The sequence below is a fragment of the Cariama cristata genome, unplaced genomic scaffold (genome assembly GCF_000690535.1).
Source record: "Cariama cristata isolate BGI_N322 unplaced genomic scaffold, ASM69053v1 scaffold1451, whole genome shotgun sequence".
In the NCBI taxonomy this organism is placed as follows: domain Eukaryota; kingdom Metazoa; phylum Chordata; class Aves; order Cariamiformes; family Cariamidae; genus Cariama; species Cariama cristata.
The window spans coordinates 59,726-85,645 of NW_009598457.1; the positions used below are offsets into that span (position 1 = coordinate 59,726).

At 40.5% G+C, this 25,920-nt stretch overlaps 1 protein-coding gene across 1 annotated transcript in view; it reads left to right on the forward strand.

Annotated features, from left to right (window-relative positions):
* The window catches only part of EPAS1 (endothelial PAS domain protein 1), a 40,150-nt gene extending 22,057 nt beyond the window's left edge, over positions 1-18,093 (forward strand). The window contains exons 8-17 of the mRNA XM_009709276.1: positions 4,981-5,087; positions 9,822-9,969; positions 10,723-10,931; positions 11,256-11,443; positions 12,320-12,430; positions 14,293-14,777; positions 15,871-15,994; positions 16,084-16,201; positions 16,726-16,911; positions 17,634-18,093. Of these exons, the coding sequence (XP_009707578.1) occupies positions 4,981-5,087; positions 9,822-9,969; positions 10,723-10,931; positions 11,256-11,443; positions 12,320-12,430; positions 14,293-14,777; positions 15,871-15,994; positions 16,084-16,201; positions 16,726-16,911; positions 17,634-17,785 (1,828 nt within the window). The 3' untranslated portion in view covers positions 17,786-18,093. The remainder of the gene's footprint in view (positions 1-4,980; positions 5,088-9,821; positions 9,970-10,722; positions 10,932-11,255; positions 11,444-12,319; positions 12,431-14,292; positions 14,778-15,870; positions 15,995-16,083; positions 16,202-16,725; positions 16,912-17,633) is intronic.
* The last annotated feature ends 7,827 nt before the right edge of the window (positions 18,094-25,920 follow it).

Sequence of the window (25,920 nt, forward strand, 5' to 3'; positions counted from 1 at the left end):
GGCCTTATGTGAAGGTTTAAGTCAGTTTGCCATTTGACCTATATTAGGAGAATATTTTTAAATTAGGTGAGAATGCAAATAAGCCTTTGAAAGGACCTTCTGTCCCTCCATCCCTGCTCAGGGGGAAAATGCAGTACGGAGACAACAGTGGTGATATCTGAAGCCAAAGATCCAAATTTGGCAAAACTAGCTTTTGGTATGTGCCATATTTAAGAAAAAACATGACCAACACCTTTTGTTAATAACAATTTAGGTAGACCAAACAAGTAGGAGAAACAGAGAGCTGGTGCAGTTTTTAATATACCTATCTGGGGTTTTTTGCCTAGCAGGGCAGATACACCTGACCAGGCTAGCTATCCGTCTGAGGAGTGGAGAGGGGTCCCAGGATTTTGCATTTTATTTTTTTCATTGGCCTGGGTTAGAGTAGATGAAGCCATGAATATTTTTGAGAGGAAACAGGACTGCACACCACCCTGCTGCCCGCTCTAGCAAGCTGGCAGAGTGCTTTACCCCAGGTGTAGTGGCTGTGTAGGGTTTGGGTTTTTTTTTTTCCCCTCTTTTTTTTTTTAAACTCATTCTGCTTTAAGTATAACTTTGTTTGTTTGTTCCCATCAGGACCAATTTAACTTCAATAACTTGGTAACAGTTTGAATACAGAAAGGCTTTGTTAAGAGATCCACACCCTCACACACACAGTCCACACGCGGCCTGACGAATATACACCCAGCTATTTTTTTTTATGAGCAGTAAACATTACAGCAGTCTTTCACAAAGAGCCTAACTTCTCAGTCCTGATGGTCCTTATGGTACTATTTTAACTCAAGAAATAGTATACAATAAAAAGCTTTGTGCTCCTGCTCCTATAAAGAAACAGAAAAGCACAATTTTAAGAAAAACCAAAACACTTGAAATAGCTCATCTCTTAGGAGATGCAGCCTTTGAAGCAGCGAGCTTTGTTTGCTTTGCTTTGTCTCAAAGAGATAAAGTAGGGCAAAGTTGTACAAATTTGGGAATAGGATTCAGATCGCTTGTTTCTCCACTGTGTACCCTCAGTGCAAAACTTTGCCTTTATTCCGCATCCCAAGAAATGGATATATTAAGAGAAACTGAAGTAGTGCTTATAAAGCATTTAAGTGGCAGTAGTTGGGACAGATCCACTATGGCAGAGGGCTACTGCCCACCTCATTACTGTGTTTTCTGAGATTTTGACCTCAGTACATCATGGTGACAAGTTTAGCTCAGAAAACTGAAGTGCCAGTCTGGCAAAATTAAGATTCCCCCAAAGGTATTTGTGTTTTCAGAAACGAGTGGTTAACGGGAGAATAAACAGCCTCTCAGCCCACCTGTCTTCTTCAACAAAAATTATTATTATCCTTCTAATTAGCATCAATTTAGCCTTTACAAATGCAAAGGAAACACAAAGCCTACCATGGCAAAATGCCATCCAAAACCACCATACAGTTTGTTTTCCAATTTTGTCATTCCACAGCTTGCACAAAGAGCAATTTTCTGTCTGGTGTCTAAGCAAAAGTAGAAGTCTTGTGTTCTGGACTCGGGTTTTGTAAATGACCCTTTGGTCCCACGGGGCATATACATTTCTGTGACTCTTAGTTATGTACTCCTCCTCCTCACAACTTCATAGGATGCTTTTTCATTGCACTAAGTCCTCTATGTATTCACTTGGCATTTCGTAGTGCTAAGAGGCTCCTGTGGAAAGCACATGGAGTTTGGAGGGTGCACCTCACTGGCAAACCTCAAAGCGATGCCCAGGGGAGGTCAGTGCAGGGACCTTTGCTGAAGCACTCGCTGCCTCCTGACCCAGGTACTGTTTGGGCTCTCAGCTGCGGCCAGTCTTCTCCCACAAATGTCTCGGGAGAGTCACAGGATGGGTGCGATGGAGATGGGGATGGCCGCCCGCCTCAGCACTTCACATGCCTCATGCGGCATGGAATTGGCTAATCTGATTTCCAGCCCTGCACTGTCTACAGCCTGCGAGATTTTTTTAAGCTTTTCAGAGTCAGCAGCACCAGAGGAGGAATAAAGGAGAATGTGATCTGCCAATTCATGCACCCGAAACCGATACTGCTAACAATTCTTGGAGAGAAGGTGTTTGTTATAAAATAGTGGTATTTCAAATTGTATCTAGGAAACATTGTCAGCCAGTTTTAGGGTTTTTTGGGGATGGGAGAAAGAAACATTCTATAATTTTTTTTAAAATCATTTCACTCCCAGGAGTGTTTAAAGAGAAATGTAATGAATTTGAATAGTGGTAACAGATTAACGGATCAGTTAACAAAGGCATAGAGGCTGTTTAGCCTTTTTTTTTTTTTTTTAAAGTAACTATTTTAGAACAGTTACTCTTGATTAGTATTTCACTGTTACCAGGCATGGGTTTAGTATTTGGCCACTGTTGTGGGTTTGCGAGTAATTCTTTGATGTTTTATTTTTATCTTTCTGTATACTTTTTAGCTGGTTGTAGTAAAAATGTATCAACCCACCATTTGCTAACTTTCATCCAAGATTACATTAGATCTAATTAAATCTGACACTGTCACAGCAGGATCCCACCAGAACTCGTTCTGTGCCATGGAATGACAAGAAGAGTAATTTTATAGTGAGGGCACTCGTTATGAGCAGTGAGGAGCAATTTTAGAGGGGAATTACAGGATTGGAATAGACAATTTTGCGTAGAGATCGCAATTCCTATGTGATAAGAGTCCCACTGCCTGCTCTAACACATATTTTTAGCTTGCTATCTCAGTTCCCCTGTTGACACCCGGGAAGGCTGTAATGTGGTTTTGGATTTGCATTGGTGCTGCTGGGTACAAGGTGCTCCTTCCCCGCCCCCTCCCCCCTTATCTTTATTTCCTTTTCCTTCTGCTTGCTGAACCCCCACTTGGCTCTCAGCTCCCAATGACTGGATTAAGAGTAAACTCTCGACTTCCTGAATTTTAAAAGCCTTCCCTTTGTGATGAGCTCCAAACTAACCGGGATGGTTTTATGATACTATGCCATTATATAACCAAAGGCCGTAGTTTCTGGTTTTAAAGACTGTATATTTTTACTGGTCCTGGCAAAAGCCTGTGGCCGCTTACACTGATGTGTCCCAGCTGACTGCATAAAGGCAAGCAGTGACTTATTTTTGGGAGCTTTACTTTTATTAGGGCTCCTTCTGTATTTGTTGTTTTCTCCTGATGCTTCAGCTCTGATGACTAACTCGTTGTGAGAACTTCTGCTTTTATTAAAAAAGAAAAAGCAATTGTGGTTGCGGAGAAAAGTTAAAGATTTGACTGGAGTGCAATTTAAAAGTTCAGAAGCTTGTCAGTAGAGAGAGTCAAAAAAGCAACTCTTTGAAACCCGATTCAAGAATTTCCCTTTTGTTGGTCTTAACTGTAAGTGTAAATAAAACCGTAAACATAAACAGAAGAGTAAGGCTTTGGGGGGATACCAATAAAATCAACTACAGTCTTTGCTCAACTAAACCATTATAAACCCAGGTTCGTTCCATGGAAATCAGGAGAGAGAGTAGTTTTCAGAGTGACAAAACCAAGGTGTCCTGGGGGTATGAGCTATACGGTTCTGTGGAGGTGAGGGAGAAGCTGACTCAACACCTTGGCGTTCAAACCATACCCAAAATAGCTCCATCTTAAGTGTCTTCCTTGCTGGCAGGGGATCCAGGAGGTGAATGCCATGCTCTTGCTCTGTTTGTTTTACAGTATTTACATGTCTGTCTTGTAAAGACATGCTTGTGTCTGGAGGGCTGGGCCAAGGCTGTCCTTCCAGGGAGTACTCAAACTTGAGGATATGTCTCTTAAAAGTAGCAACACCACTAATCAAATGTGGTGGTGCCAGATAAAGCCTTTCCAAGGGAGTTAGTTATGAGGCATAAAACTTGGGCACTACCATTGATGGCAGTGATGTACTGCAAGATGTGACCATTCCTTGCAAACCTCTCGGCTTTTCAAGGTTTTTGACAGCTTAGCAGTCAGTTTGTAGTCGTGTTTGCTACTGGTCTCTGCTACATTATGTGTTGTTATTGCAGTTTAAACGCTAGGAAAAGGCATCCAAGAGTGGTGTTGACTTGGAAAACAGTAATGTTTCCTTGTTTTCCCAGAAGATAGGATATCTTTTCTTGTGAATTATTTTTTTACTAACAGTGTTTCTTGTAAAGTTGTGTGTGATGGTATTTCAAACTGAATTTAGGAAAAAAGAACCCTTTTTCTCCACCCCCTCATTAGAGAAAATCATCTGCCCAGTTTGCTGACCTATTTTCATTTATTCAGGAACCTGTGAGAAATCCTGCCTTGCCCGAGTACTCAGAAAGGCTCTGAAAAATGTCTAGTTTTTGAGATCATAGCTTTCTTTGTGTAAAATCCTACTTAGTTTGTGGATTAGTCACCCAAGTAACCTAATCCATATGCTAAAGTTCTCATATAATTGAGAAACACTAAGTAGAAGAGCTGATTTTTTTTTAAACTGTCCTTAACTTCTCACCTTGCATTTTTATTTTATTAAATGCAATACCCAAAGTAGTGATTTAATCCTTGTATGCATGTTTTTTAAATGTACGCATACTTTTAAACCAGATGGTGCCAAGTACTACCCCCCGCCACGCGCATTTGATTTTGAATGAGGGTAGTTGGGAGTTTCTGCATGTAGTGGACAGCTTGAGAACTTTGTCGGCAATGGTCTTCCAGTTGAGACCTTCTATAAGAGGTACTGTGCAATAGGCCTGCAAAAATTTGCAACAGGAATTTTTATTCCAGTAGTAGTAAAAGGCAGTTTATTGTGAACATGGAAATACTTCAGAACATGATCAGAAATTTTTTACAGCTCCTAATGTGTTCAGTAGTTCAGAATTTCTCATATTGTGGTTTTAATTCTGTTAGTCTAAGCACTAGAGCTGACAGCTGCCCTGCACATGTAAGCAAAAGGCTAGGGCGACCTGAATTTTAAATATTTGTTTTTTTCTTAACCAAGAATAACAGAGTTGATTGGATACCATCCAGAGGAGCTGCTGGGCCGTTCAGCGTATGAGTTCTACCATGCCTTGGACTCTGAGAGTATGACCAAGAGTCACCAGAACTGTAAGTCACATTCTTATTTTTCTTCATAGTTGGCACATAAAGCACAGCTTGCGGGTACCTCAATGAGTAATGCACCTTGTGTGCAGATATTCTCTGAGAACCATATTTACAATTTGCAAGAAAGTTTAAAGGTTACTGTGCCTGTCTAGCTGAAACCTGCTGCTGATCTTTCCAGAGGGTCTGATTTTTGCCGTAATTAAAACTAAACCTGGATTGTAGAGAGGAAAATCACTGTCTCTCTAAGGGATAATACAAGAATCAGCTGAAAATTTGAAAAGCTGAGTTAGGCAGTACTAGCCTGGTGAGAAGAGCATTTACTCGTGGCATTAGCCTTCTGGTGTGCCGTTGGGCTCAGCAAAAAGAACAGCTGTAATGGGTAATAGGAAGAGCTTATTACAGTGTATTTTTGAATGTCTGTCTTCTGCTACCAAATAACAACTATCTTCCCCACCCAAAACAGACGTATGAGGAGACTTTCTAAAAGGGATATTCATTATACAAGTAATATATACTGCCAGGAACAGCATCTTCTTCTTAGTCTTATGCCTATGTGAACTGCCAGTTTTAGCTGTTTTTAATGTAAAGTACTCGAATTATTCCAGGAGCAGAGATCAGATCCAAGATCTGCTCCCTCTCTTCAACAGACCACACAGTTACACTTCCTCTCTTTCTCTCTCACCTAAGGCATCTTAAAATTATTGAATTTAAATCTTCCATCTCCGTCCTTAGAGTTGATGCTATGACTGGAGACAGCATGGTGCACTAATGTACAAATGTCGTTTCCCACCTCTGGCTGTTACAACCTCTGAAGTAGTGCATGGGAGAGTTCTCAGCAATGAATCACTAAAACGTCTGTTGCTGCTCTTTTTATTAAGAACAAAGCAAAGCTCCTAGACTGGAGTCCACAAGCTAAAAAAACCCACCTTGTAGTTACTATGATCAAGGTCTTTGTGCCTCAGGAAAAAAGCCCATGACTTAGACCATGTCTGTAGGGAATTGCCCACCAAATAAAATTACAGAAAGTATTTCTCTACTTCCCAGAGAAAAGAAGCAGCAAAGAATAACTGTCTCTCTTTAAGGAGAAAAGGGAATATGTGTTAGCTCCAATGGCAAGGATTCAGGACAGTTTTGAGTTGAAATGTTACTTGAAAGAATGTTTGGCAGTGATTAAAGTTGTGTGCTGTAAAACAGTGTTGGTATGAATCATCCTGTTTCCAGAGCTGTTTAAAAGAAAAAAAGAGAAATCAAAGCATACTTACAGAGAGTTGTCTGGGAATGTATTTGTTAAAATTGTTTCTTAGGTAATGTGTTCATGTTTTTAACAGTGAAAAGGAATTAGTGATATGTGTAGACAGGATGTCTGTATCCTATGCTGGGCTATCGAGAGTCATCCTGCGAAATCAGGGATATGCTGTACTGTTGCTTTCGAATCATTGAATTGCACTTCTAAGAATGGCACAATGCCAGGGAGGGAATGAAATGAGACCTGGCAATCCCTTTGGTAACAGGAGAGCGAGCGAGCCTCTGTTGGTTATCCATATCTAGTTAATTAAATGGGAACACTGAGTTGGGACTTGTCCGTGTAAAGATTTCTGGAGAGTTTCTAGTACCCATCTTGACCAGGCACTGATTGAGGTTGCTTGTCACTCTAGCAATTCAATTCACTTCATGTAGTGCAGGGTGTGTGTCTAGATGCCGCTTGTGCCTGCTGAAAAGGGCCACGTCCTACAAAGTTGTGCTGCTGGGCATGAGGACTGATCGAGAAGCAGAATGAAGGCAAGGGAAAGTCTAGAGGGGTGAGTTATACGAGCCAAAGTGCTCAAGGCACTGTGCACTGCATAGGTTATAAATATTTAGAATCAAATTGTTCCATAGTGTTTATGATAGCACAGGATCAGCATGGTCATTTATACATGGAAATATCCACCTCAAAATCAATATTCATCACACTTGTATTTATTAAACAATAATTTTAATTAGAAATCTGCTGTGTGTAGAGTATATATTAATGCAATAATAGGGTGATCAATTCTGATAGTGCCAACAATTTAGTGTTGTAAAGATGCATAGGAAATAGAGGAAGAAGGCTCAAGTTTGAAGAGAGGGAGGAAAAACCTCAAATGAGTAAATGAGTCTTTTGGATAGAAGCAGAACTGCTTCCCTTTCCTGCCTTCTAATTTAGTGATAAATGATGCATATTGCAGTTTTACTGTACTGCAGGGCTTTTTTTTTTTTTCTTTCTTTTTCTTGAGGTGAAATAACAACCTCACATTCAAGCAAGCCACAATAGTGTTTGTGTTCTTGGCTGGAAGTACAGTTGCATATAGAGTATGAAAGTCTTATTTAGTCACCACCAAATGGAAGATTAGAATGCATTTGGCAGTATTTAGCGTACCCAGTTTTTCACGTTATGCAGGCAAGATTAAAATCTCTGTCTTGTTACATAAATCTACACAAAAGATTGACTGCAGAGCTATATTTTCCAATTCAGCGATTAATAATCTATAAACGCTTCCATCTAGAGTCTGGTCTTGTTGCCATTAAAGCCAATGGGAATTTTGCTGTTGACTTCAGTGGGGAGCTGAATGTCACTCTCTGGGACCTGCCACTTGGTAGTATGTAGCAGAAGTTCGACGAGCCTTCCAAGTGAATCGTATTTCTCAAATGTCTCTCGACAACTAAAGAACAGATTTTGTGTTCAATTAAATTCATCCCTGCCTTCCCCCTTTCCCCACCCAAAGATAAGGAATATAATTGGAGACTATTTAATTGAGTTTTTAATAGTTCTGTAAAGATACAGGTAATGTATACATATTTAAAAAAAAGAGAGAGAGAGAGAAGTGAGAAGTTCACTCTGAAGGCAAAACCTTAAACGTAGCATTGATAACAAAGTCAGCAGTTACGAGTGTATTAGTAATTTATGACATTACCCCACGGAGGGGTTCTGCTGTGCTTTATTATATCAGAACATGACATGCTTTGAATAACAATAATAAAAAAAGATTAAAGTAGTAAAAACCTTCTTTGTAATGTAACAGGCGCCTACACTGTGACTCTTATTGATGAGCTGATGATTAGGAAGCAGTGTAATTATGTTTCACAAGCAGAGCAGAACAGTCCAGTCACTAAAACACTTTGAAATGAAAGCCTTTTGATTTTGGTCCACCAGAAGTATTTAATCAATAAAAGTAATGTTCTACTTTGTCTAAGTAAATTAAATGAAGGATGATTAAACACTCCTAGGAAGAAAACAAACAAACTTTAGAGATAGAGGGATAAACACAGCAACAATTATCTGCAAAACAGTTGTTGCATTTCACAGGCCTGGATTTATACATTTGTAGGGTGGTGATGTAGAAGAGACTGACAATAAAAAGCTTCTGTTAATGGCCACATTCATAAGGAATTTTTCTGTACATAGACTGCAGAATCAAGTTTCCAGCCTTACTGAGTCAAATTGCATTATTTTTAGGGCATTAGTTTGATGGCATACTGTCTTCTGACACAAAAGCTGTTTAAAACGAAAGATTGCCAATGTGGTCAAAGATTTAGTTGAGCCAGTTCCCACTTTTGCTAGTCAGTGTGACTACATCTGCTTACAAACTCTTGTAAGTACAAGTACTGCTTCCATACTCCAGTCCTAATTTTATTGCCATTGATCAACAGTATTTTCCCTCAACTGACAATTGTGAATTGCATGACAATATTCACTGCTTTTAGGAAAGGATTTACAACAGACAGGACATCATAAAACTTTACATCTCAGAAATCCAAAGCTCCATACTGAAAACTCATTCTCTTCAAATATTACAAAATGTTATGGGGGGAGGGATTCACCCTTCAAACATCTAGATGAAGCTTTAGTCCCAAGTTGTACTATTGTCAGTTTATTGCTTGAGAAACACACGCCAGTTCAAAAAAACATTCCAAGTGAAATAAACATTATTTGATTTGTCACATGGGTCTTGGTTCCTTCTAGGCTGCTAATTTCAAGCTATTGCAGAGGAACAACACAGTTCAAGCAGACAGAGAAAAACAGTAGTCCAGTTTTAGTGGTCTCCTAGGAGAAACAGTCCCATTTACCATTCTTAATTTTGATACTTATTTTAAGAGTGATATTACTACTTCAGCCTCTTAAGACCAATGCTGTGCTAGTGACACTTGCACTTTATTTGTGGTGTTAGTATCTCCAGCTCCTAACTCTAAGGTAGAAAAAGAGATAGGTATAGATTTAAACTACAAGATTTTAAAAAATTTTTTGTGAGTATAGCTTTCAAATCATCTGACTCTTGGGCTTATCCATCACCTAAATAAGGAAATTATTAAATATTTTCCTAAATAAATTCACTTTTCTACAGATCAACTTGGGAGCCCAAAGTGAGGCACTTCTAGAACAGGAACTCTCAAGAAACATGCAGTCAGCAGGCATTATTTTGGGGGCAGTTGGGATCTTATATTAAATGTAAAAAATCCCCCACTCTGATCTGAATACTCAGACCACCTCAAGAACTCAAATGCCAGAACTCAGATTTCCAACCTTTAGTGGAAACTTCAAATGAACAGCCCCTTTTATATTTAAAATGGCTGAATGTTCCCAAAGTTGAACACCATTGCTAGCAAATGTCTTAGTGCAGTTCTGCATAATGAAAACTTAGAAGCAGAGTTATTTAAAACAATACATTGTGCGTTCCCGTCCTGCTGCATTACTTATATCTCTCTGCCCCCTTTTCTTAGTGTGTACAAAAGGTCAAGTAGTGACAGGCCAGTACCGTATGCTTGCCAAGCATGGTGGATACGTATGGCTGGAGACTCAAGGAACGGTGATTTACAATACGCGCAACCTACAGCCTCAGTGTATCGTCTGTGTCAACTACGTGCTGAGGTAAGTTGTATGGGACAGAAAAACCACGTATGGATTCGTGTGCTGGAAAAGAATCAGAGGAACTTTTGAAGGGTCTATTTATTCAGTGTTGTTATTCTGAAATCGGTTTAGTCATGTTTGTTCAGTCTTGTTTACTGATGTTAGACATCGATGAAAAATGTGGCATGCCTGTTCCTATACATGCTGTTGAAATACACAACAATCTCTCTTCTGCAGAGTGGCTGCTGTGCTGATACACAGAGTATAAAGCCTGCACTGAAGATTTTCATGTGTAACACAACTGCTAATGTGTTTTGTTTTTCTAATGCTGTGACAGAGATAAAATTAAGTAGCATTTGTATCTTATGTTGCTAGGAGAAGCTATTTACCGCCTCAAAAATCGGGACCAATCAGGAGTTCTGCCTCTGTTTGGCAAAACTCAAGTATTTTTGGTCCTTGATGGGGCCAAAATAGGAAATACTTACTTGAGTGATAGTCTGGGTCATTATAGCCTCGACTACATCCCTTTAAAAAGCAGAGCAACAAAGCCCAGAGTATTCCCACAGAAGTCCTGACCACACACTCTGCGTCATCTGAGATGGTGGTGCTCAGCAACGCTGGAACTGTGCCTCACTTGTCGAGAGCCTGGCATGCAACCGAGAGAGGCCAAAACGCTTGTGCGGGCCCCAGCTTCAGCGAGTTTGTACTGCCTAGATTACCTGCATCTTTTTTTTTTTTTGAGTGCCAAATGCCTAAAACCTATTTTCTTATTAGTGAAATTGAGAAGAACGATGTTGTGTTCTCCATGGACCAAACAGAATCACTCTTCAAGCCTCACCTGCTGACAATGAGCACTGCCTACGAGAGCGGCATCCCTGGGACAGAGAAGAGCGACTTCTTGTTTACTAAGTTAAAGGAGGAACCAGAGGAACTTGCTCAGCTGGCACCAACACCCGGCGATGCCATTATTTCCCTGGATTTTGGTTAGTACTTGTATAAATAAATTTTGTACAACAAAGAACCATGTGTGAGCCTACATTTAGCAACTTAATAGACAGGGTCTGTTTGCTGTGTGTACGAATCGGGAGTAACAGCTATAAGAGCCCACATGCTCACACCAGTGGAAAATTTCTGTGAATGAGAGCAGAATCAGGCTTTCTTGCTGACTAAACAACATGCATTAAGTCTATGCCAACTTATTGTCATGGCAACTAGGCGCAGTGTTTACTTTTAATGAATAGCTGCAATTATATCATAACACAGCACAAGCTAAAAGCATTCATTAATATTGTTAAAACTCCATCCAGGGACACAGAACTTTGAGGAAGCCCCTGCCTTCACCAGTGCTGTTTTGACACCAAACAAAGCATGGCCAGTAGAAGTGAAAAGCCACACTGCTCAAGGTGAAACACTGACGATACCATCCTTTACAATGCCTCAGACTGCACCTGGCAACAGTACTCCAAGTGCAAGCAGCAACAGTAGCTGTTCCACGGTAAGAAGAGCTTTAAAAGGAAAAAAAAGTTATGTTTTGTATGTAAGTCCCACCAATATACGTCGATGACATTTTCATGTTAGCAGTCCTGTTTCATTGCTTATTAACAAGGCCCAGTATCTCTCTATCCCTCCTGTACTGCGTGTATCTTAAGCATCAATAGCAAAAACATCAAATGGGAACTATATACTGGCTTTACATTGCAATCCCGATTTTCTCCCAGCTGTTCCTCAGTCATTACTATAACCTTATAAAACAACTAATAGAAGAACATGCTACGACCTTTCATGGAGTTAGCATTAAATAAAAAGCCAGTGTAAAAACAGTGTGGTTGCCAGCAACATTGCTCCAGACCCATCCTCTTTCTGTTTGTTAACTAGAAGCTATGGTCTTTGGAAAGCTTACCCAACTCAGGGTTTTGAGAGTGGCTCCATGGAGTTCCTCACGGAAAGAATGAACGTGCCTTCGGGGTGTTGCCCCCAGAGCTGGAGCTACTCTTAGCTGGCCTCTACTAGAGGATGTCCAGTCTTAAGAAAGGCATTGACGTATGGCTAAGCATCTTCCTTCTTGACAAAAGTCTTTAATAGTGTACATTTCATGTTCCTGGTCTGAGTTGCCAAAAAGCATTTAAACTAAGACAACAACTAGGTTCCTGTATTGGGTGCCTATGTGTTGAAGGGACAAGTAATCTTGTGTTGGAGAAAAGCATATGATAGAAGTGGACAGTTTTGGGTTCTGAGGACACTATATATACAGTCTGGCCATTTGCTTTTTACAGGACAGATCTATTACTGAATAGTACAGTATAAACAGCATGATGCTAAGCCAATACTGTGGTTGTCTTGCTGCTGATCGCAAATTCTTATTTCTGTGCAGCCAAGCAGCCCAGGAGATTATTACAGTTCTGTGGATGAAGATCTTAAGATTGAGGTGATTGAAAAACTTTTTGCCATGGACACAGAATCAAAAAGTCAGTGCACCTCCCAGGTAAGGAACTCATCTCTTTTCTAAAAGCTATAAACGTCAGTCCCCTGCTAGTAGGTGGTACAGATGGATGGGGTATGTGCAGATATTGTGATATAACAGGCAAAGTACATTTGCATGTATACACCAAAACTTTGATGCACAACACTAACAAAAACGTGCACTTTCAAAAGCTGGGGTGTAAGTTTCTATCCCTAACTCTCTGAAGCAAGTGCCTTAGGGTGGTACTGTGGTGGCACTGCTAAGAAGAAAGAAGCAGCAGAGAGCTTTCAGAATTTGGAAGCTTCTGTAGCCTGGGTAAGGAATATAAGAAGCAGCAATTTTTTTTTTTAATCTGGCCTAATGACTAGCAAGTAAACATCCTTTCTAGAACCAAATATAAACAAACTGATTCTTGCAAAACATCAAAATGAGAAAGGGATGACCCTTATAGCACATATCTCCTTTAACTACAAAATGATAACTGTCATTTTGGATATTCTTGTTTTACCTCTTGGAGGATTTCAGGGAGATGCGACAATTACTTGCACATAAAGTAACATCCAATCTCCATCTTCTGCATTTCAATCAGGGTATAAGTGTAGAAATTCCCTCTATAAGTAACTCTCTTAATCCTCCACTATTATAACATTACATGAAGTGAGCTAGTGAATAAAAGGTGTAGTCCTGATTCAGCCCACTTAACTTTAGATAATTAATTGAAATGCCTTTGTTAAGAGCTCATACTTCTTTCTAGTTAAGAGAAAGGAACAGGCATTGCTGACTGGCATCTCAGACCTTACACTCATTCCCGTCTATTAATCCTATGGAAAGTTTGGGGTGACTGGAGCCCAAATGAGGTGCCTTAATTTGCTGCTGCAATTTGCAGACTTAGGTAGGCTGTAGTCCATGTCCTCTAGAAATTTCATCTGAGTCTGCACATAGAAACAGCAATGAAAGCCACAGAGAGCGCAAACAGATAGGAGGGAAATGTGAATCAGGATCAAACTCAGTTCAAGACTTGACATGTGCAAACTTCAGTTTTGGCAGACGCGGCATCTGCTTGTTCAGGTCTGTCCCACCACATGAGCAGCTTTGGTGGGAAAAATGAGTGTTAAAAAAGTTCCCCTGTCATGAGCTGACTGGTGGGCCAAAAATTATTTCCCTTTCTGTTCAGCTGTGGTCAAACACCAAGATAAATGAATTTAAATATGACTAGTCCTCCAAGGAAAAAAAAAAAACAAACCATGTTTAAGTGCAATAGTGTCCTTCCAACTACACTTAATATGACTAGTCCTCCAAGGAAAAAAAACAAAAAACAACACAAACATATTTAAGTGCAATAGTGTCCTTCCAACTACATTTTTTAAAACTTTTGCATTTTTAGATGCATTTTTTTGTTCATGTAGCTGGATTATGAGAAAGCTATGTTTTCTTATATTTTGGTACAAAAAAGTCTGAAGTTGAACTACATGTTGTAGAGTCTTGGCAGAAAAGTTATTCGAAGCATAATGAAACACAAGATCTGCTTCAGATCACACTGATACTGCAAGCTGCCTGCAAGCTGCTTTAGCAAATACTGCTTATCTGGGAGGTTTTTTTCCTTCAGTTTGTTGTCTTGCTTTGCTGATGATTGATACGATGAGCATGTATGCTAGTCATAGAAATAAGCTCCTTTAAATAGGAGCTGGCCAGTTTCATGTAGGTAAATTTGGCATACAGTGATTTTTCAACATCTTTAAATAGGAGCTGGCCAGTTTCACATAGGTAAATTTGGCATACAGTGATTTTTCAGCTTCACATCTACTAGCATTCCATATGACACTAGCTGCCACAACTATTATTAACTTCCAGGCTCTTTATGAACCTGCTTTATTTTTGCACAGACTGACTTCAATGAACTGGACCTTGAAACCTTGGCTCCTTACATTCCTATGGACGGAGAAGATTTCCAGCTCAGCCCAATCTGCCAAGAAGAACGTCCTCTCTCTGAAAGTGCACAAAACACCCAGCAGAGTCTAAGTAGCATGAGTACCATCTTCCAACCCCTTGCTTCTGCTTCACAGAATCAGTTCCTCCCAGAGAAATATTGCCCACAGCTATCAAATAAAAACATTAATCCTGGTCATGGGTCCCTGTCATCGGTGTTCTTCAACAATGTGAGCAGGTCATCACTGCCACCGTACCATGACCAAGCCAGCACTCCCCTGTCTTCGATGGGAGGAAGACCAAACACCCAGTGGCCACCTGATCCCCCATTAGAATATGTCCCTGCTAAATGGAGACTCATGGATAAATACTCGGGATCCCTATCAAGTTCCCCCTCAGGGCCACCAGTACATTCTCCGAGCGTGCCCATATATAAAAAAAGGTAAGAGTTTTTGTGGTATAAGTATGTACTTTACTCAGAAAAGATTTTGGGAGGTGAGAGGGGGTCACAATCTTGAAAAATTCCAGCTAAATTGAGAAAAAGAATAAGTTGTTTTGATAGGCATCAGACTGTATCTCTGGGGAAATTCGTGTGGTGCTCTCCCAGTGGCAGTCAGTCTGGTGGAAGCAGAAGTGGGCTCGTTTTTCATTGCCTGTAAGGATGCACGAATGGATTTCCTGCTGGTCACGTAAAAATCACCCCAGTAATTTTGCAAAGCCTGCTTGATTTTATGCAGTTTAAGAAAAGTACTGAAAAGGCTTACCGGTCTTACACATACTTTCTTACCTTGCATATAGTTTTTGCACAACAGAAAATAGCGGAGAGGGAGGGATGACAGTATATTTATTGTTGGCACATGCAAATACTACAACTAAGATTTAAAATTACAGGCTTTTTTTCTACAACCCTTCCTCACCTCTTTCACTTTCTTATACACGTGATCAGTATGCGATGAGATGTAGATCAGAGGTTACAGTCCTAGAAGTTTCCTATCATAGCAAGAATTTTCTCTGTAGCTCTTGGGTTTTCAGTGCTGGTCACGCTAAAACATTCAGGAAGTATGTAAAACAGCATTGGTCATTTCAAAACATGAAGCTGTGCAGTTTGCTTTCTGAGATTTCTTGTTGGCAGAAATACCAGTGTCTGAATATGCGTCTGGAAAGAGAGGGTTTGTCCCCAAACAGCAACCTGTGTGTTCATATTTAGTATGCAAAGCAAGGGGACAGGCGTGGCTCTCGAATTCCTGTCTTTAACAATTGCATGACCTTCTTTTCCACAGCATTTTTATGTCTGCCTGGAGATCCCTAGAGGGTGTTTATGCTAGACTTTCATTAGTCTTTGATCCCAAAAGTCAAAAGTTTCCAAAGCTTGTGGGATGGTGCACAAAAAAAGAAATAAAAACATTTGATGTTGGAGGTCTGTCCATTGTCATGTGTCAAAGACACCTTAAATGTCCTTAAATGAAAGAAAAATGTGGATAAATGAACAAGATGGTTTAGATTTACCTCCCTGCTCAGAGAGCTTTTCTCCACAGGCCCCTGGATGCTTTTGGGCAACGAGGCATAGATGTAAACCCAGCAAGAATTGCTCTGTCTAACAGTTTGAAACTGAAGCGACAACTGGACTATGAAGAACAAGCGTTGCAACAGCTGAGTGGGGTAATCATAAGAACTACATTCCCTTCAAAACTCTGGACTCACCATGGTCATCGGTGTAATTACTTGTTTTGCTTTTCTTCACATTCTAGGGAGATCCATCTGTCATTAACCCATCTCACCTAATGTGGAAGAGAATGAAATTTCTCAAAGGAGAAAACTGTTCCTTGGTTACAGAAAAGAAGTCCCTCAGCACAAGTGTTCTTACTGGTAAGACGAAAGAAAGTGGTTTTGCAATATTCTGTGTTGAAGCACAATTTTAAGACAGGCTGAATAGAAACAAAACCTCTTTCAAAAGGGAATGTAAATAACCTCTGTAAATATTACTCTAAGCTAAAATAAAGATCAGGTTGTATCACTAAAAGCTGAACAATTTAAGGTATAGTTGATAACTACAAGGAAGATGGCTTCATGTATGTTCGCACCCTTGCTTTGAAGGTAACAGAGATCAGCTTAATGGTGATGGGTTTACCTTGTGCTGATCCAAGGTGTGGATATCTCAGAGCTAGAACTGATACTTTCTCTCTACAACACTCTGTTTTTTTACGCAAGCATATCTTGGGTGCAATACTACTTCTAGAGCTAGAGCTGTTTCTGGACTTCCTTTGTGACAAGATGTAGGTATGCGACACTGTGTGACTGTCATGCCGAGGATCACTTTGAATTAGTTTTCTCAACTATAATTATTACACTGGCTTAATTTAACTTTTTTTTCCCCCTGCTATGTAAATCAGATGAATTTGTCTGTAACTCAAGAGGGCTGAGCCAACCAATGAATCAACGGCAGCAGCAGCACCAGCAGCAACAACCACCCACCTGTGGCAGTCCTGGTGAGAATTTGAAAGCAGGAGCGTTTCCCCCTCTGTTTTACAGTTCCCATTATCAGGACTACACTGTCCAGCCAGCTCATAAAGCATCAGGTAAGAGCTGTCAAATACCAAAATTTGAAAATGTTGGTATTTAGTTCCAATACTGATTCCATGAAAGAAAACATATGGAGGACGATGATAAACTGAGCCAAATATGTATTGCTTCATAGAATGAAAAATTAGTTCTGTTGTTCAGTGTGAATCTTGAATGTTCACATTTGTAATAGATGAGGAAAAAATATTTTTGCCCTCCATTTCAGTTAAACTTAATACCTTTTTATGTTGGAGGTCAGTCATCCTCCATCCATATTCTTGTCTTGTGATGGAATTGATTAATTGTACTAAACAACTTCACTGCAGCATTGATACAGGAGGTTTGTACGTTAAAGTCTTAACATGTGCCTTTTAAAAGTTAAAATGAGTAATTAAAGAGAACATATATGTGTCCCTTTTAATATATAAGGGGAGCAGGTGTCAATTTAGAAACTGTGTTATTTACTACAGCTTTCCTCATCTGCAGCAGTATCATTTTTCTCAGAACAATCTAAATTGGGGGTTGAGGTGAAGAACTGCCCATGTCCGTGTGACACACTTGCAACAGTTTGAGGCAGAACGACGCACAGGTTTGCTCTGAAACCTGTAACTGCTGGTGGTTTGAGGCATATTGACATAAACACAAAATGAAATGATAACAACTAGTATAAACAGAAGAGGGAGGAAAGAAGTCCTCTCTCTGTCTCAGCACCATCACTTACTTCACTTGTCTCTTCCAGGTATGACCAGTCGTCTGCTGGGGCCCTCCTTTGAACCCTACTTGTTGCCAGAGTTGACAAGATATGACTGTGAGGTGAATGTCCCTGTTTTGGGCAGCTCTACGCTTCTGCAGGGCAGTGAACTGCTCAGAGCACTGGACCAGGCAACTTGAGCAATCTTGGAATATTCTGTGGCCTATACTGTTCAAAACAGCTTCAGTTTTTAAATATATTTTTGCAAGTAGACAATTTCTAATACCAATACACTTTTACAGATTTTACTTAGATATTGAACCTGTCCACGTTACCAAATAGTGGCCTTTTGAAGTTACTCATTTTATTATTCATATTAAAGAAATACATCTACTGTATTTTCTCTGTTGCAATTAAAGTGTTGTTTAGAGAGTTTGATTACCCTCCCCTTATCTCATTACCTGTAATTTATATGCTGAAATTTTCTTCAAATTTCATGCTACTAAAAAGCTGTGGTATAAATGCCTCATCATATTGATACTTTGGCTGCAGTACTGCAAAGATTTATTTTTATTGCCAAAGATGAATGAAACAAATTTGATCTCCAACCACAGTTTTTTGTTGATCTGCCAAACTGAAATCCTTTGAGTCTTTCTGTTTTCTAGCATTTATCATATTGTAACTTTAATAATTTTTGAAAAAGCATACTAAAGAAAAATCTCAGCCTTCTGCCTCCCCACCCTTCATTTTTATACACTTTGTTGAAAGAAATGTGAATGGTGAACGGCAATGTTTGTGGGTATCTGTGAAAGTTGCACGTTGTAAGCTTTTTTCCTCAGAAGCAAGCCACATTCTCAGCTGCCTTAACCTGGCTTAGCTCTACAGCCAAGGGAGTCCTACAGATCTACCCCAGTGGAGGATTTAGACCTGTGTTTTTGTTTGTGTGGGGGTTTCTTGTTTTGTTCTTTCTTGTTCCCTTTTTTCGTTGGTTGGGTTTTGTTGTTGGTTGTTTTGGGGGCTTTTTTTTTTGTTTGGTTGTTTTGGTTTTTTTTAAACACGAAACAGTTTGGTTTTTTATTATTTTTTAATTTCTCTTGGGGTCAGTTGTTAATCATCTCTTGGTACTTTTGCTATATCTAGGACACAACAACTTTAAGAGCTGTTTCTGCTAGAACTAGTAATATTTGTTATGGTGATGCTGATATTTCAGGAATCTGACTAGCAGCCAGTACTAACACCTCTGATTAATGTTACTCTTTTTCATTTTATATGCTAGCTAGCAATATAGTTGCTATATTGAATCATTAAAACCAAAAGCTAAAGTAGTATCTCCCAGCGTATTAGGCTAACTCAGTTATAAGCAGACAAAAAGAATTAAGGATGGTGTAGTGAGATGAATAGCTGGCAGGCAGGTCTCTCATTTTTACTTGTTTTACATTAATCAGTAGTTGAAATGTCATTAAAAGGCAGCCAGACATTTTCAGAGCTCCTTTCCAACTATCATTAGTTGTCATGCACATCTTTTAAAAAATAAGGCTTTGAACGCTGTCAAAGGCAAAGGGATTTGAAAGTTTAAATTACAACATATTTAAACAGTGAAATATTAAAGTACTAAAAGGCAGGTGAGCAGTTCTGACTTTAAAATACCTACAGACCTAGATATATGTTGGGATATGTCATCTTGTTTCCTCCACTGGTATAAGTCATCGTAGCTTCTTTGAAGAAAATGGAACAGTGGCAAGTACAAAAGGTAAAAGTTTGGCCTAGACACTTAGAACAAAGATATATTCTTTTGGGACTTCTGATTCTGCTGAAGCCCGGTTTATAAAATTGCTTTCTATCATGCACTGACACTTGCAGAGAGGGAGCCTTGGGTTCATAGAGCACTTCAGAGTTCGCTGTGTTAAGTGAGTCTTAACAACACATACTTAGAAAAGCTGAAGATCTCTTGTTATTGGTACATAATGTCAAAAAAATATGGTAGTCCCTATTGTAGGCAATCTTTCAAGAGTTTATTACCAAAAGTAATCTATTCCTAAAGTGAAGTTATTACCGTGTGGAAAAAATATATTGTAAACATCAAAAGCTAATGAAAATTAGCAAGCCAGATTTGACAAATTTGCAGTGGCAAGGACTTAAAGGCTTCAAGGATTAAAGACACTTGAATACTGCTCCTCTGTTTCTTATTTGTGTAGTTTCAGCATTAAAAATGTTATACCCTAACAGTTTACTAAAACACTCTGAAAAAATATTCCACGTCTTAATATTAATCATACTTTTTATCATAATTATTTCATAATCTATATTGCTGAATTCTTATTGACAATATTATAACTGTATGGGAACTTTAACTTGATAAGGAAATGTATTTTGACACTGATACCTTATTAAAGTATACTGATCCTAAATTCTTTGTGACTCGTTTGCTATGAATTTGTTGTTTGTTGTATCATTGTAAAACAAAAGTATTTATTAAATTATTTATAGAAAATAAAGGTTTGCATTGATCTTTGAAGAATGAAAGAACAAACAAGTTACCCGTATTCGAAAGCTGGGAAGTAGCCTGCCAAAGGTCCATACCACCAACCTTTTTATAGGATTTACCCAGCTCTCCCGGAGTGGAGAATTAATGCCCTGGGGACTGCCCTTCTGAAACATGTCCTGGGGTTCACACAGCTGCTTCCATTTCAAAAGTGTATTTCTGTCTGAGGAGCTGAGGGTGACTCTTGTAATGCTATCCTTTAAAAAAAAAAAAAAAAAAAAAAAATCATCTAAGTTGACAAAATGACATTTTAGGGGCTGAATTGCCGCAGTTCCCCACTTCAGTTTTTGTAGCAGTAACATAAGCCATCAGATCCTGGCAGTCCTGACAAGCCCATGAATAACAGGCTTTTCCCCATCCAAGCCTCTCCTTCACCCACCCAGCCCTTTATCCCGATGCTGCTGTTAAACGTGCCAGTTCTGTCTGTCTGTGTAATAACACTGATCACGCTGTTGAGGACAGGCATATTTGTTAAGAAATTAATTTCCAAACATGCACTTAAATTCAGACTGGACCGTGTGGAAGCTGTTGGTGCTTGACCCTCCTGATAACTGCCTTTGAAACAGGCAGCGCCCATCCAGATACCCTTGAGCTTCTCAAACAACAGCAAATCTCCTGAATAACCTGCATAAGTGGGATATCATCCCCTCCTTTTCTAGAGGGGATGCTCCGCAGACATGGGAAGTAACGCCTTGCTTCTAAATCTCTTTGCTGTAATTAACAGTAATCACACAACACCCAGCAGTGAAGAGGGAATGGTGCTGTGCCTGTTAGCCCATTGATCTTCAGGGCACTTGGGCAAAGACTAACCCAACTGAGGGTTAAAAAAAAGCCGATCTCTTAAGTAGAGATTAACCTGTTGAGATCAATTTCTAGCCTTTAAAAGATTGTAATCACTAACAAACTGTTAATATCAAATAGTGCTCCAGGCAGTATTTTTTAGGATGGCCAAACATAGAGTATTGCTAAGCACTCATTCTGAAGAGCTGCCAGCATTTGCCATTCCCACTAGTAGTGCCTTGAGCTGCCTTCCCTCGCCTCCTTTCTATTACAGCTAAACACTTCTCATGTTAGAGAATCTGGGTTTTTCCCTTACATATATGAATGTCCTGGACAGCTAAGCTCTGATGTTGCAATTTACATACATACCCAAAAGACCCAGACCCTGGCCAGAAACATAATACATGGATTGCATCAATAGCCAAGTTTTGTTCTGCTTTTAAAAACTTTGATTTTTTTTTTTTTTCACCCCAGTAGGCCAGCAGAACTGCTTATAAGTAAGTATACATCACCTTTCACTCCCTAAAAGCACCATTTCTTGGCATCGGATCTTGTATCACTAACAGCATAGGACCAACCCCAACTATGTTGTTCAACACTCATTACGTTCTGCTGAAAAAATAGGGCAGTTTTGCCGAGCTCTCATGACTTGGGCTGGTCTCAGTCTCTGGCCAATTTTCAAATCTATCATCTTTGTAAAATGATCAAGCCAACATTTCTCCTAGACAATAGACTTCATGCCAGTAAGATTCACGCTGTTTAGCGAACAAATGGTTACAACAAAGCACTGTAGGAAATGCTCAACATCCTGGTATATATTGTGATTACTAAGAAAACTACAAAAAAGCCCAGCTAACTTGGAACAAAGTCCAGCTAGCTTTTCAGTCAAGACACCAGCTCCTGAACAGTAGTGAGCTCTGCGGACAGGCGTGATTCATCACACTCACACCAGTAGGCAGAGCACTCACTAACACACAACTGTTCAGGTTCTAGATGGTGAAGGTTTCATCATCTGTTACTTCTTCCTGAGGAGCTTTATAAAGCTAGTCACAAATATGCGAGATTTTTATTTTTTTAAGCACTAGCGTGGAGAACTGGAAATATTCACCTACGTTTAAGTAAACAGTATTCCACACCCCACACACACCCCCCCCAACCCCACACCCCCCCCAAACTTCCCAAGAGAGGAAGAAACAATTTCTAAGAAAAGAAGAAAATCCTTAACGATATTTTCTTAGGGCAACAAAATCTGTCACACATCCCTGTTCTGCTCCCTTGGCACAAGCCAACATACAGCACAACAGCCGCCTTTTGGTTATCTAGGGCGGCATGAGCTCACCCTCGTCCGCAGGGAAGGCAGCCGTGGGTGCCTGCTCCCCTGGGCTCTGTGTGCTGGTGTTGCTTTCCTTAGCCAACTGAAGCTACACAAGCACCATAGGAAGGCTCTAGCAACTGGTCTGTACCCCAATTTTGGGGTGTTCACATTAAAAATGGCTTCAAATAATAAAGGAAAAAAAAAAGTGAGAAAAACCTACTCAGTTTAGAAGCACCACTGACATTTCTTTTGTTCAAAAGCCAGCCTGCAGCTTTTGGCAGCTTGTGATGTGCTGCAGGTCTCACACGGAACATTTTCCTTGAAGAAGTCCTAAATTCTGTAATCAAGGCATCACTTAATTCTCTTCAGTCACACCTCTCGGTTAGTAATATGGTTAAGATGTCTCATCAGGGAACAGAAGCACTTGCACGAAGCTGCCTTCCAAAGCCGACCCACAAGCCAGCCGGCACCAGCTACTCCTGCCTTTGCCACCGGACAGTAACAGGCAGCTGGAGGCAAGAGCAGCTGCATCAACCCCTCGTCTGCCATCTGCTATGGAAACTGCTGCATCTTAACCCCAGTGGCTGGAAGGACTGCCTATACCTGGGTTGCATCTCAAAAAACCCAACTCCCCTTAGCTTCATTAAAAAAAGAAAAATAAGCGCACACACCCCCACACCCCACACTCCCCACTTGGAAAGTCCATGTATAGATCTTCGAATTACAGACAAAGCTGGCAAGCTACAGCCTCAAAGCCACAGGCACCAGAAAACAAGAGTGAACCCCCCCCCAGGTATACTTCTTAAAATTATATGATTTTTAAGCTACTGGTTTTGGGGCCTGACTGTTGGTCTTTGAAGGACTGGCGCTGGCTGGCTTTTGCAAGAAAAAGTGTTACACCAACAGCTCTAGTGACTGAAGCTCTCTAACCCTACAGCACTGGCAAAGGCAAACCAACAGCAAAGTCTCTTGTGGCAGAAGAAACCTACCTCAAGCATTGCCTCCTCCAGACATATTGGTGTCACCCTCCATTACGTAGTTCCAGAAGGACCAAAGGTCCTAGAGAAACCACAGCAACACAGGACCAGCAGCTTGATGGCTTGTTCATCCATCAAACACGGGAAATCCTCCAGTTTCTCAACAGCTGAACACGCTTCTTGGCTACAGCAAGCAACCTTTATTGCTTAGTCTTGATTCCCAGCCTTTCCTCTAAGCCCAATCCCATTTCTCCTGCTAGTTCCCAGTCCTTACCTAGGTCTGGGGTTTCATCATTCTGCTTTCTGCCTCGTGCTGCCTTCCCCAGCTCACCTTCCCCTTCTGACAAGCCTGCTTCAACTTGCCCCATCTCTACATGCCCTTCATTGCTGGCAGCAGTTTTTAGCACAGATTCGGGGACTTCTAGTACAGGTTCTCTCTGCTTATGTCCCTGCCTTGGCTGTCTATGCGATACGACTATCGGCCAGATCCCTCACTCTTTTTGCCCAGACTCTCAGCTTCTGTGGTTTTTGATCTGAGCTCATGTTGAAAGTGTCCAAATCCCATTCCCACTCTAGCCGCTGGGCATGACAGACCACAATCCTCGCCCTGACATGAAAGCAGATTTAACGCTCCAAGTCACAGGAAGCCGGTGCATCCCCCTGAGAGCTGCAACACCACCCCCAATTCATTTCAGACATTCTCCTCAGCTGTTAAGTGGCTGTCTCCATTTGCTACTCAAGCAAGCAATGGTGGGGTATGGATGAAAAAGGTTCTGCTGGCTCACAGGCAGGGTCTCTTTCATCATCCCCTTGACACTGTGCTTCGAGCAAAATCCTAACAAATTTCACGTACATGTAGTTTCTCCTGCAGTTTTGGAAATGAGAGAAGAATTGAGCAATTTCCCCAGATGGCTGAACACTGTCTGTAAAGCCAGAACAATTTCCCAGCCATAAGAGGAGCAGCATGCGTTTGCTCTTTCAGTTCTACCAGTTCCATAGAGCTAACACGAGTGGGAAGAGAATCCATACTTGTGGCTCCCCAAATCTTCTCCCCATACAAATAATTGCATGTTCAGGACAAAAATTGAGCCCGAGATAGAGGCGCATACACTTCATAGAGCACTTCCAGATGCTGCTACATGCTTGACGGCCATCAACAAGCTCACTTAGGGTGCGATTTCTGAGTCTAGCTTATCCCTCAGTATTTTCAGCCCTGTGCAACCCTTATGCACTCATTCCAGAGTCTGGCCATTCAGAACTTGGAGAACCCTGGGATGCCCTGGAGCAGAGTGACCTGCAGGGATCTCTCTCTCCAGTTATAACCTGTAAGTCAGAAAAATCAAAGGTGAACACTCCTGCAGGAAAACTAAAACCCCCTCATATGTCTGCCGGAGAGAGTGACAGTAAAGTGATCACAACACCACTTCAGGAGAGTTTTCCAGAAAAAAACTCCTTCTAAAGACATTGGCAGGGATGCATTTTCCCACTTACAACTGTTTATGCAACTGAATTTTATTTTAGATACTCTAGTGGAAAAAAAAAAGCACCTTGAAAGCATTGTTCTCTTTTTCTCAAGATGTTGGTAAAGGCCAAATTGGAGATGGAAGGGGAAAGCACAAATCCAAAAAAACCACAACTGCCAGAACCCCAGACCGAAGTCCCCAGCTCCCTGGCATTCTTTTGTAGAAGTTCATGCAACTTCTGCTAAGTGGCAAACCACAAAAGTTGCCTCATCTGATGAGCCTTATGATCAATACAAATATATGATTTTGATTCGGCCCCTCCTCCACACAGCAGCCCCACAACAGTATTACAGTGGATCAAACGAAGCATAAAATGGATGTCATCACCATCCATTTTTAGATACATCACATGACATCTATTGGCTTTTTTCCTGGAAGAGCAGGCAATATTAATTGTGTCTGTTGCCTCACTGCTAACACTGATAGTGCTGTCCTCAACTGCAGGCCCCAAAACACACTGGAGTTCACGGAAAGCAAACCAATGGAAGTTCACTGGGAAGACAGGTTACTCTCCATCATTTTAGCTTCAGCTGCAAACATCAAGATGAACTTTCCTGTGCCTCGCTCAATTACAGAGATGCTCATATTTTTAAGCATATTTACACCTTTTAACACAGGTGGTTGTTCACAACTTCAATTGTTTAATCTTTAGTCAGTTTTTGGAGTGCAGAGTATCACCTCTTTTAGGGCCAGGGCCAGTCTCATCACTGCAGAAATCTCAAAGATAAAGGAGACACAAACACTGAATACTTAAATTTTTGGTCAACCTCCCTCTCCCCTCCCAAAACCTCTCTTCTGCAGAAGAGATTCTGTTCAATGATAGGCAACACCTTGAACAACTATGTGCCGGGTTTGCTATTATCTAGCACCCCTTTCTGCCTTCCCCGGATCCACAGCAAGCATAGTCTGTGCAAAGCCACCCAAGCACTCTGAAAACTGGACAAAAAACTGGCTTCTGTAACCATCAATTATATCTTAGTATGCCAAATAAACACTTTAACTTGTGTTTTCATTTTTAGAGTGACTTCTCCAACCTCCCCCCTTACACTTTCTCTCTCCCCCCATGCAAAACCAAGAAGAAAGCATCTTTAGGAAAAAATGAAAGTCACTAAAATACTTGTCTGGGTAACCAGCAGAGGAACCAGAAACGAATGAAATATCTGGAACTCAAATGAGTTCATTGGAAAGATGGGGAACG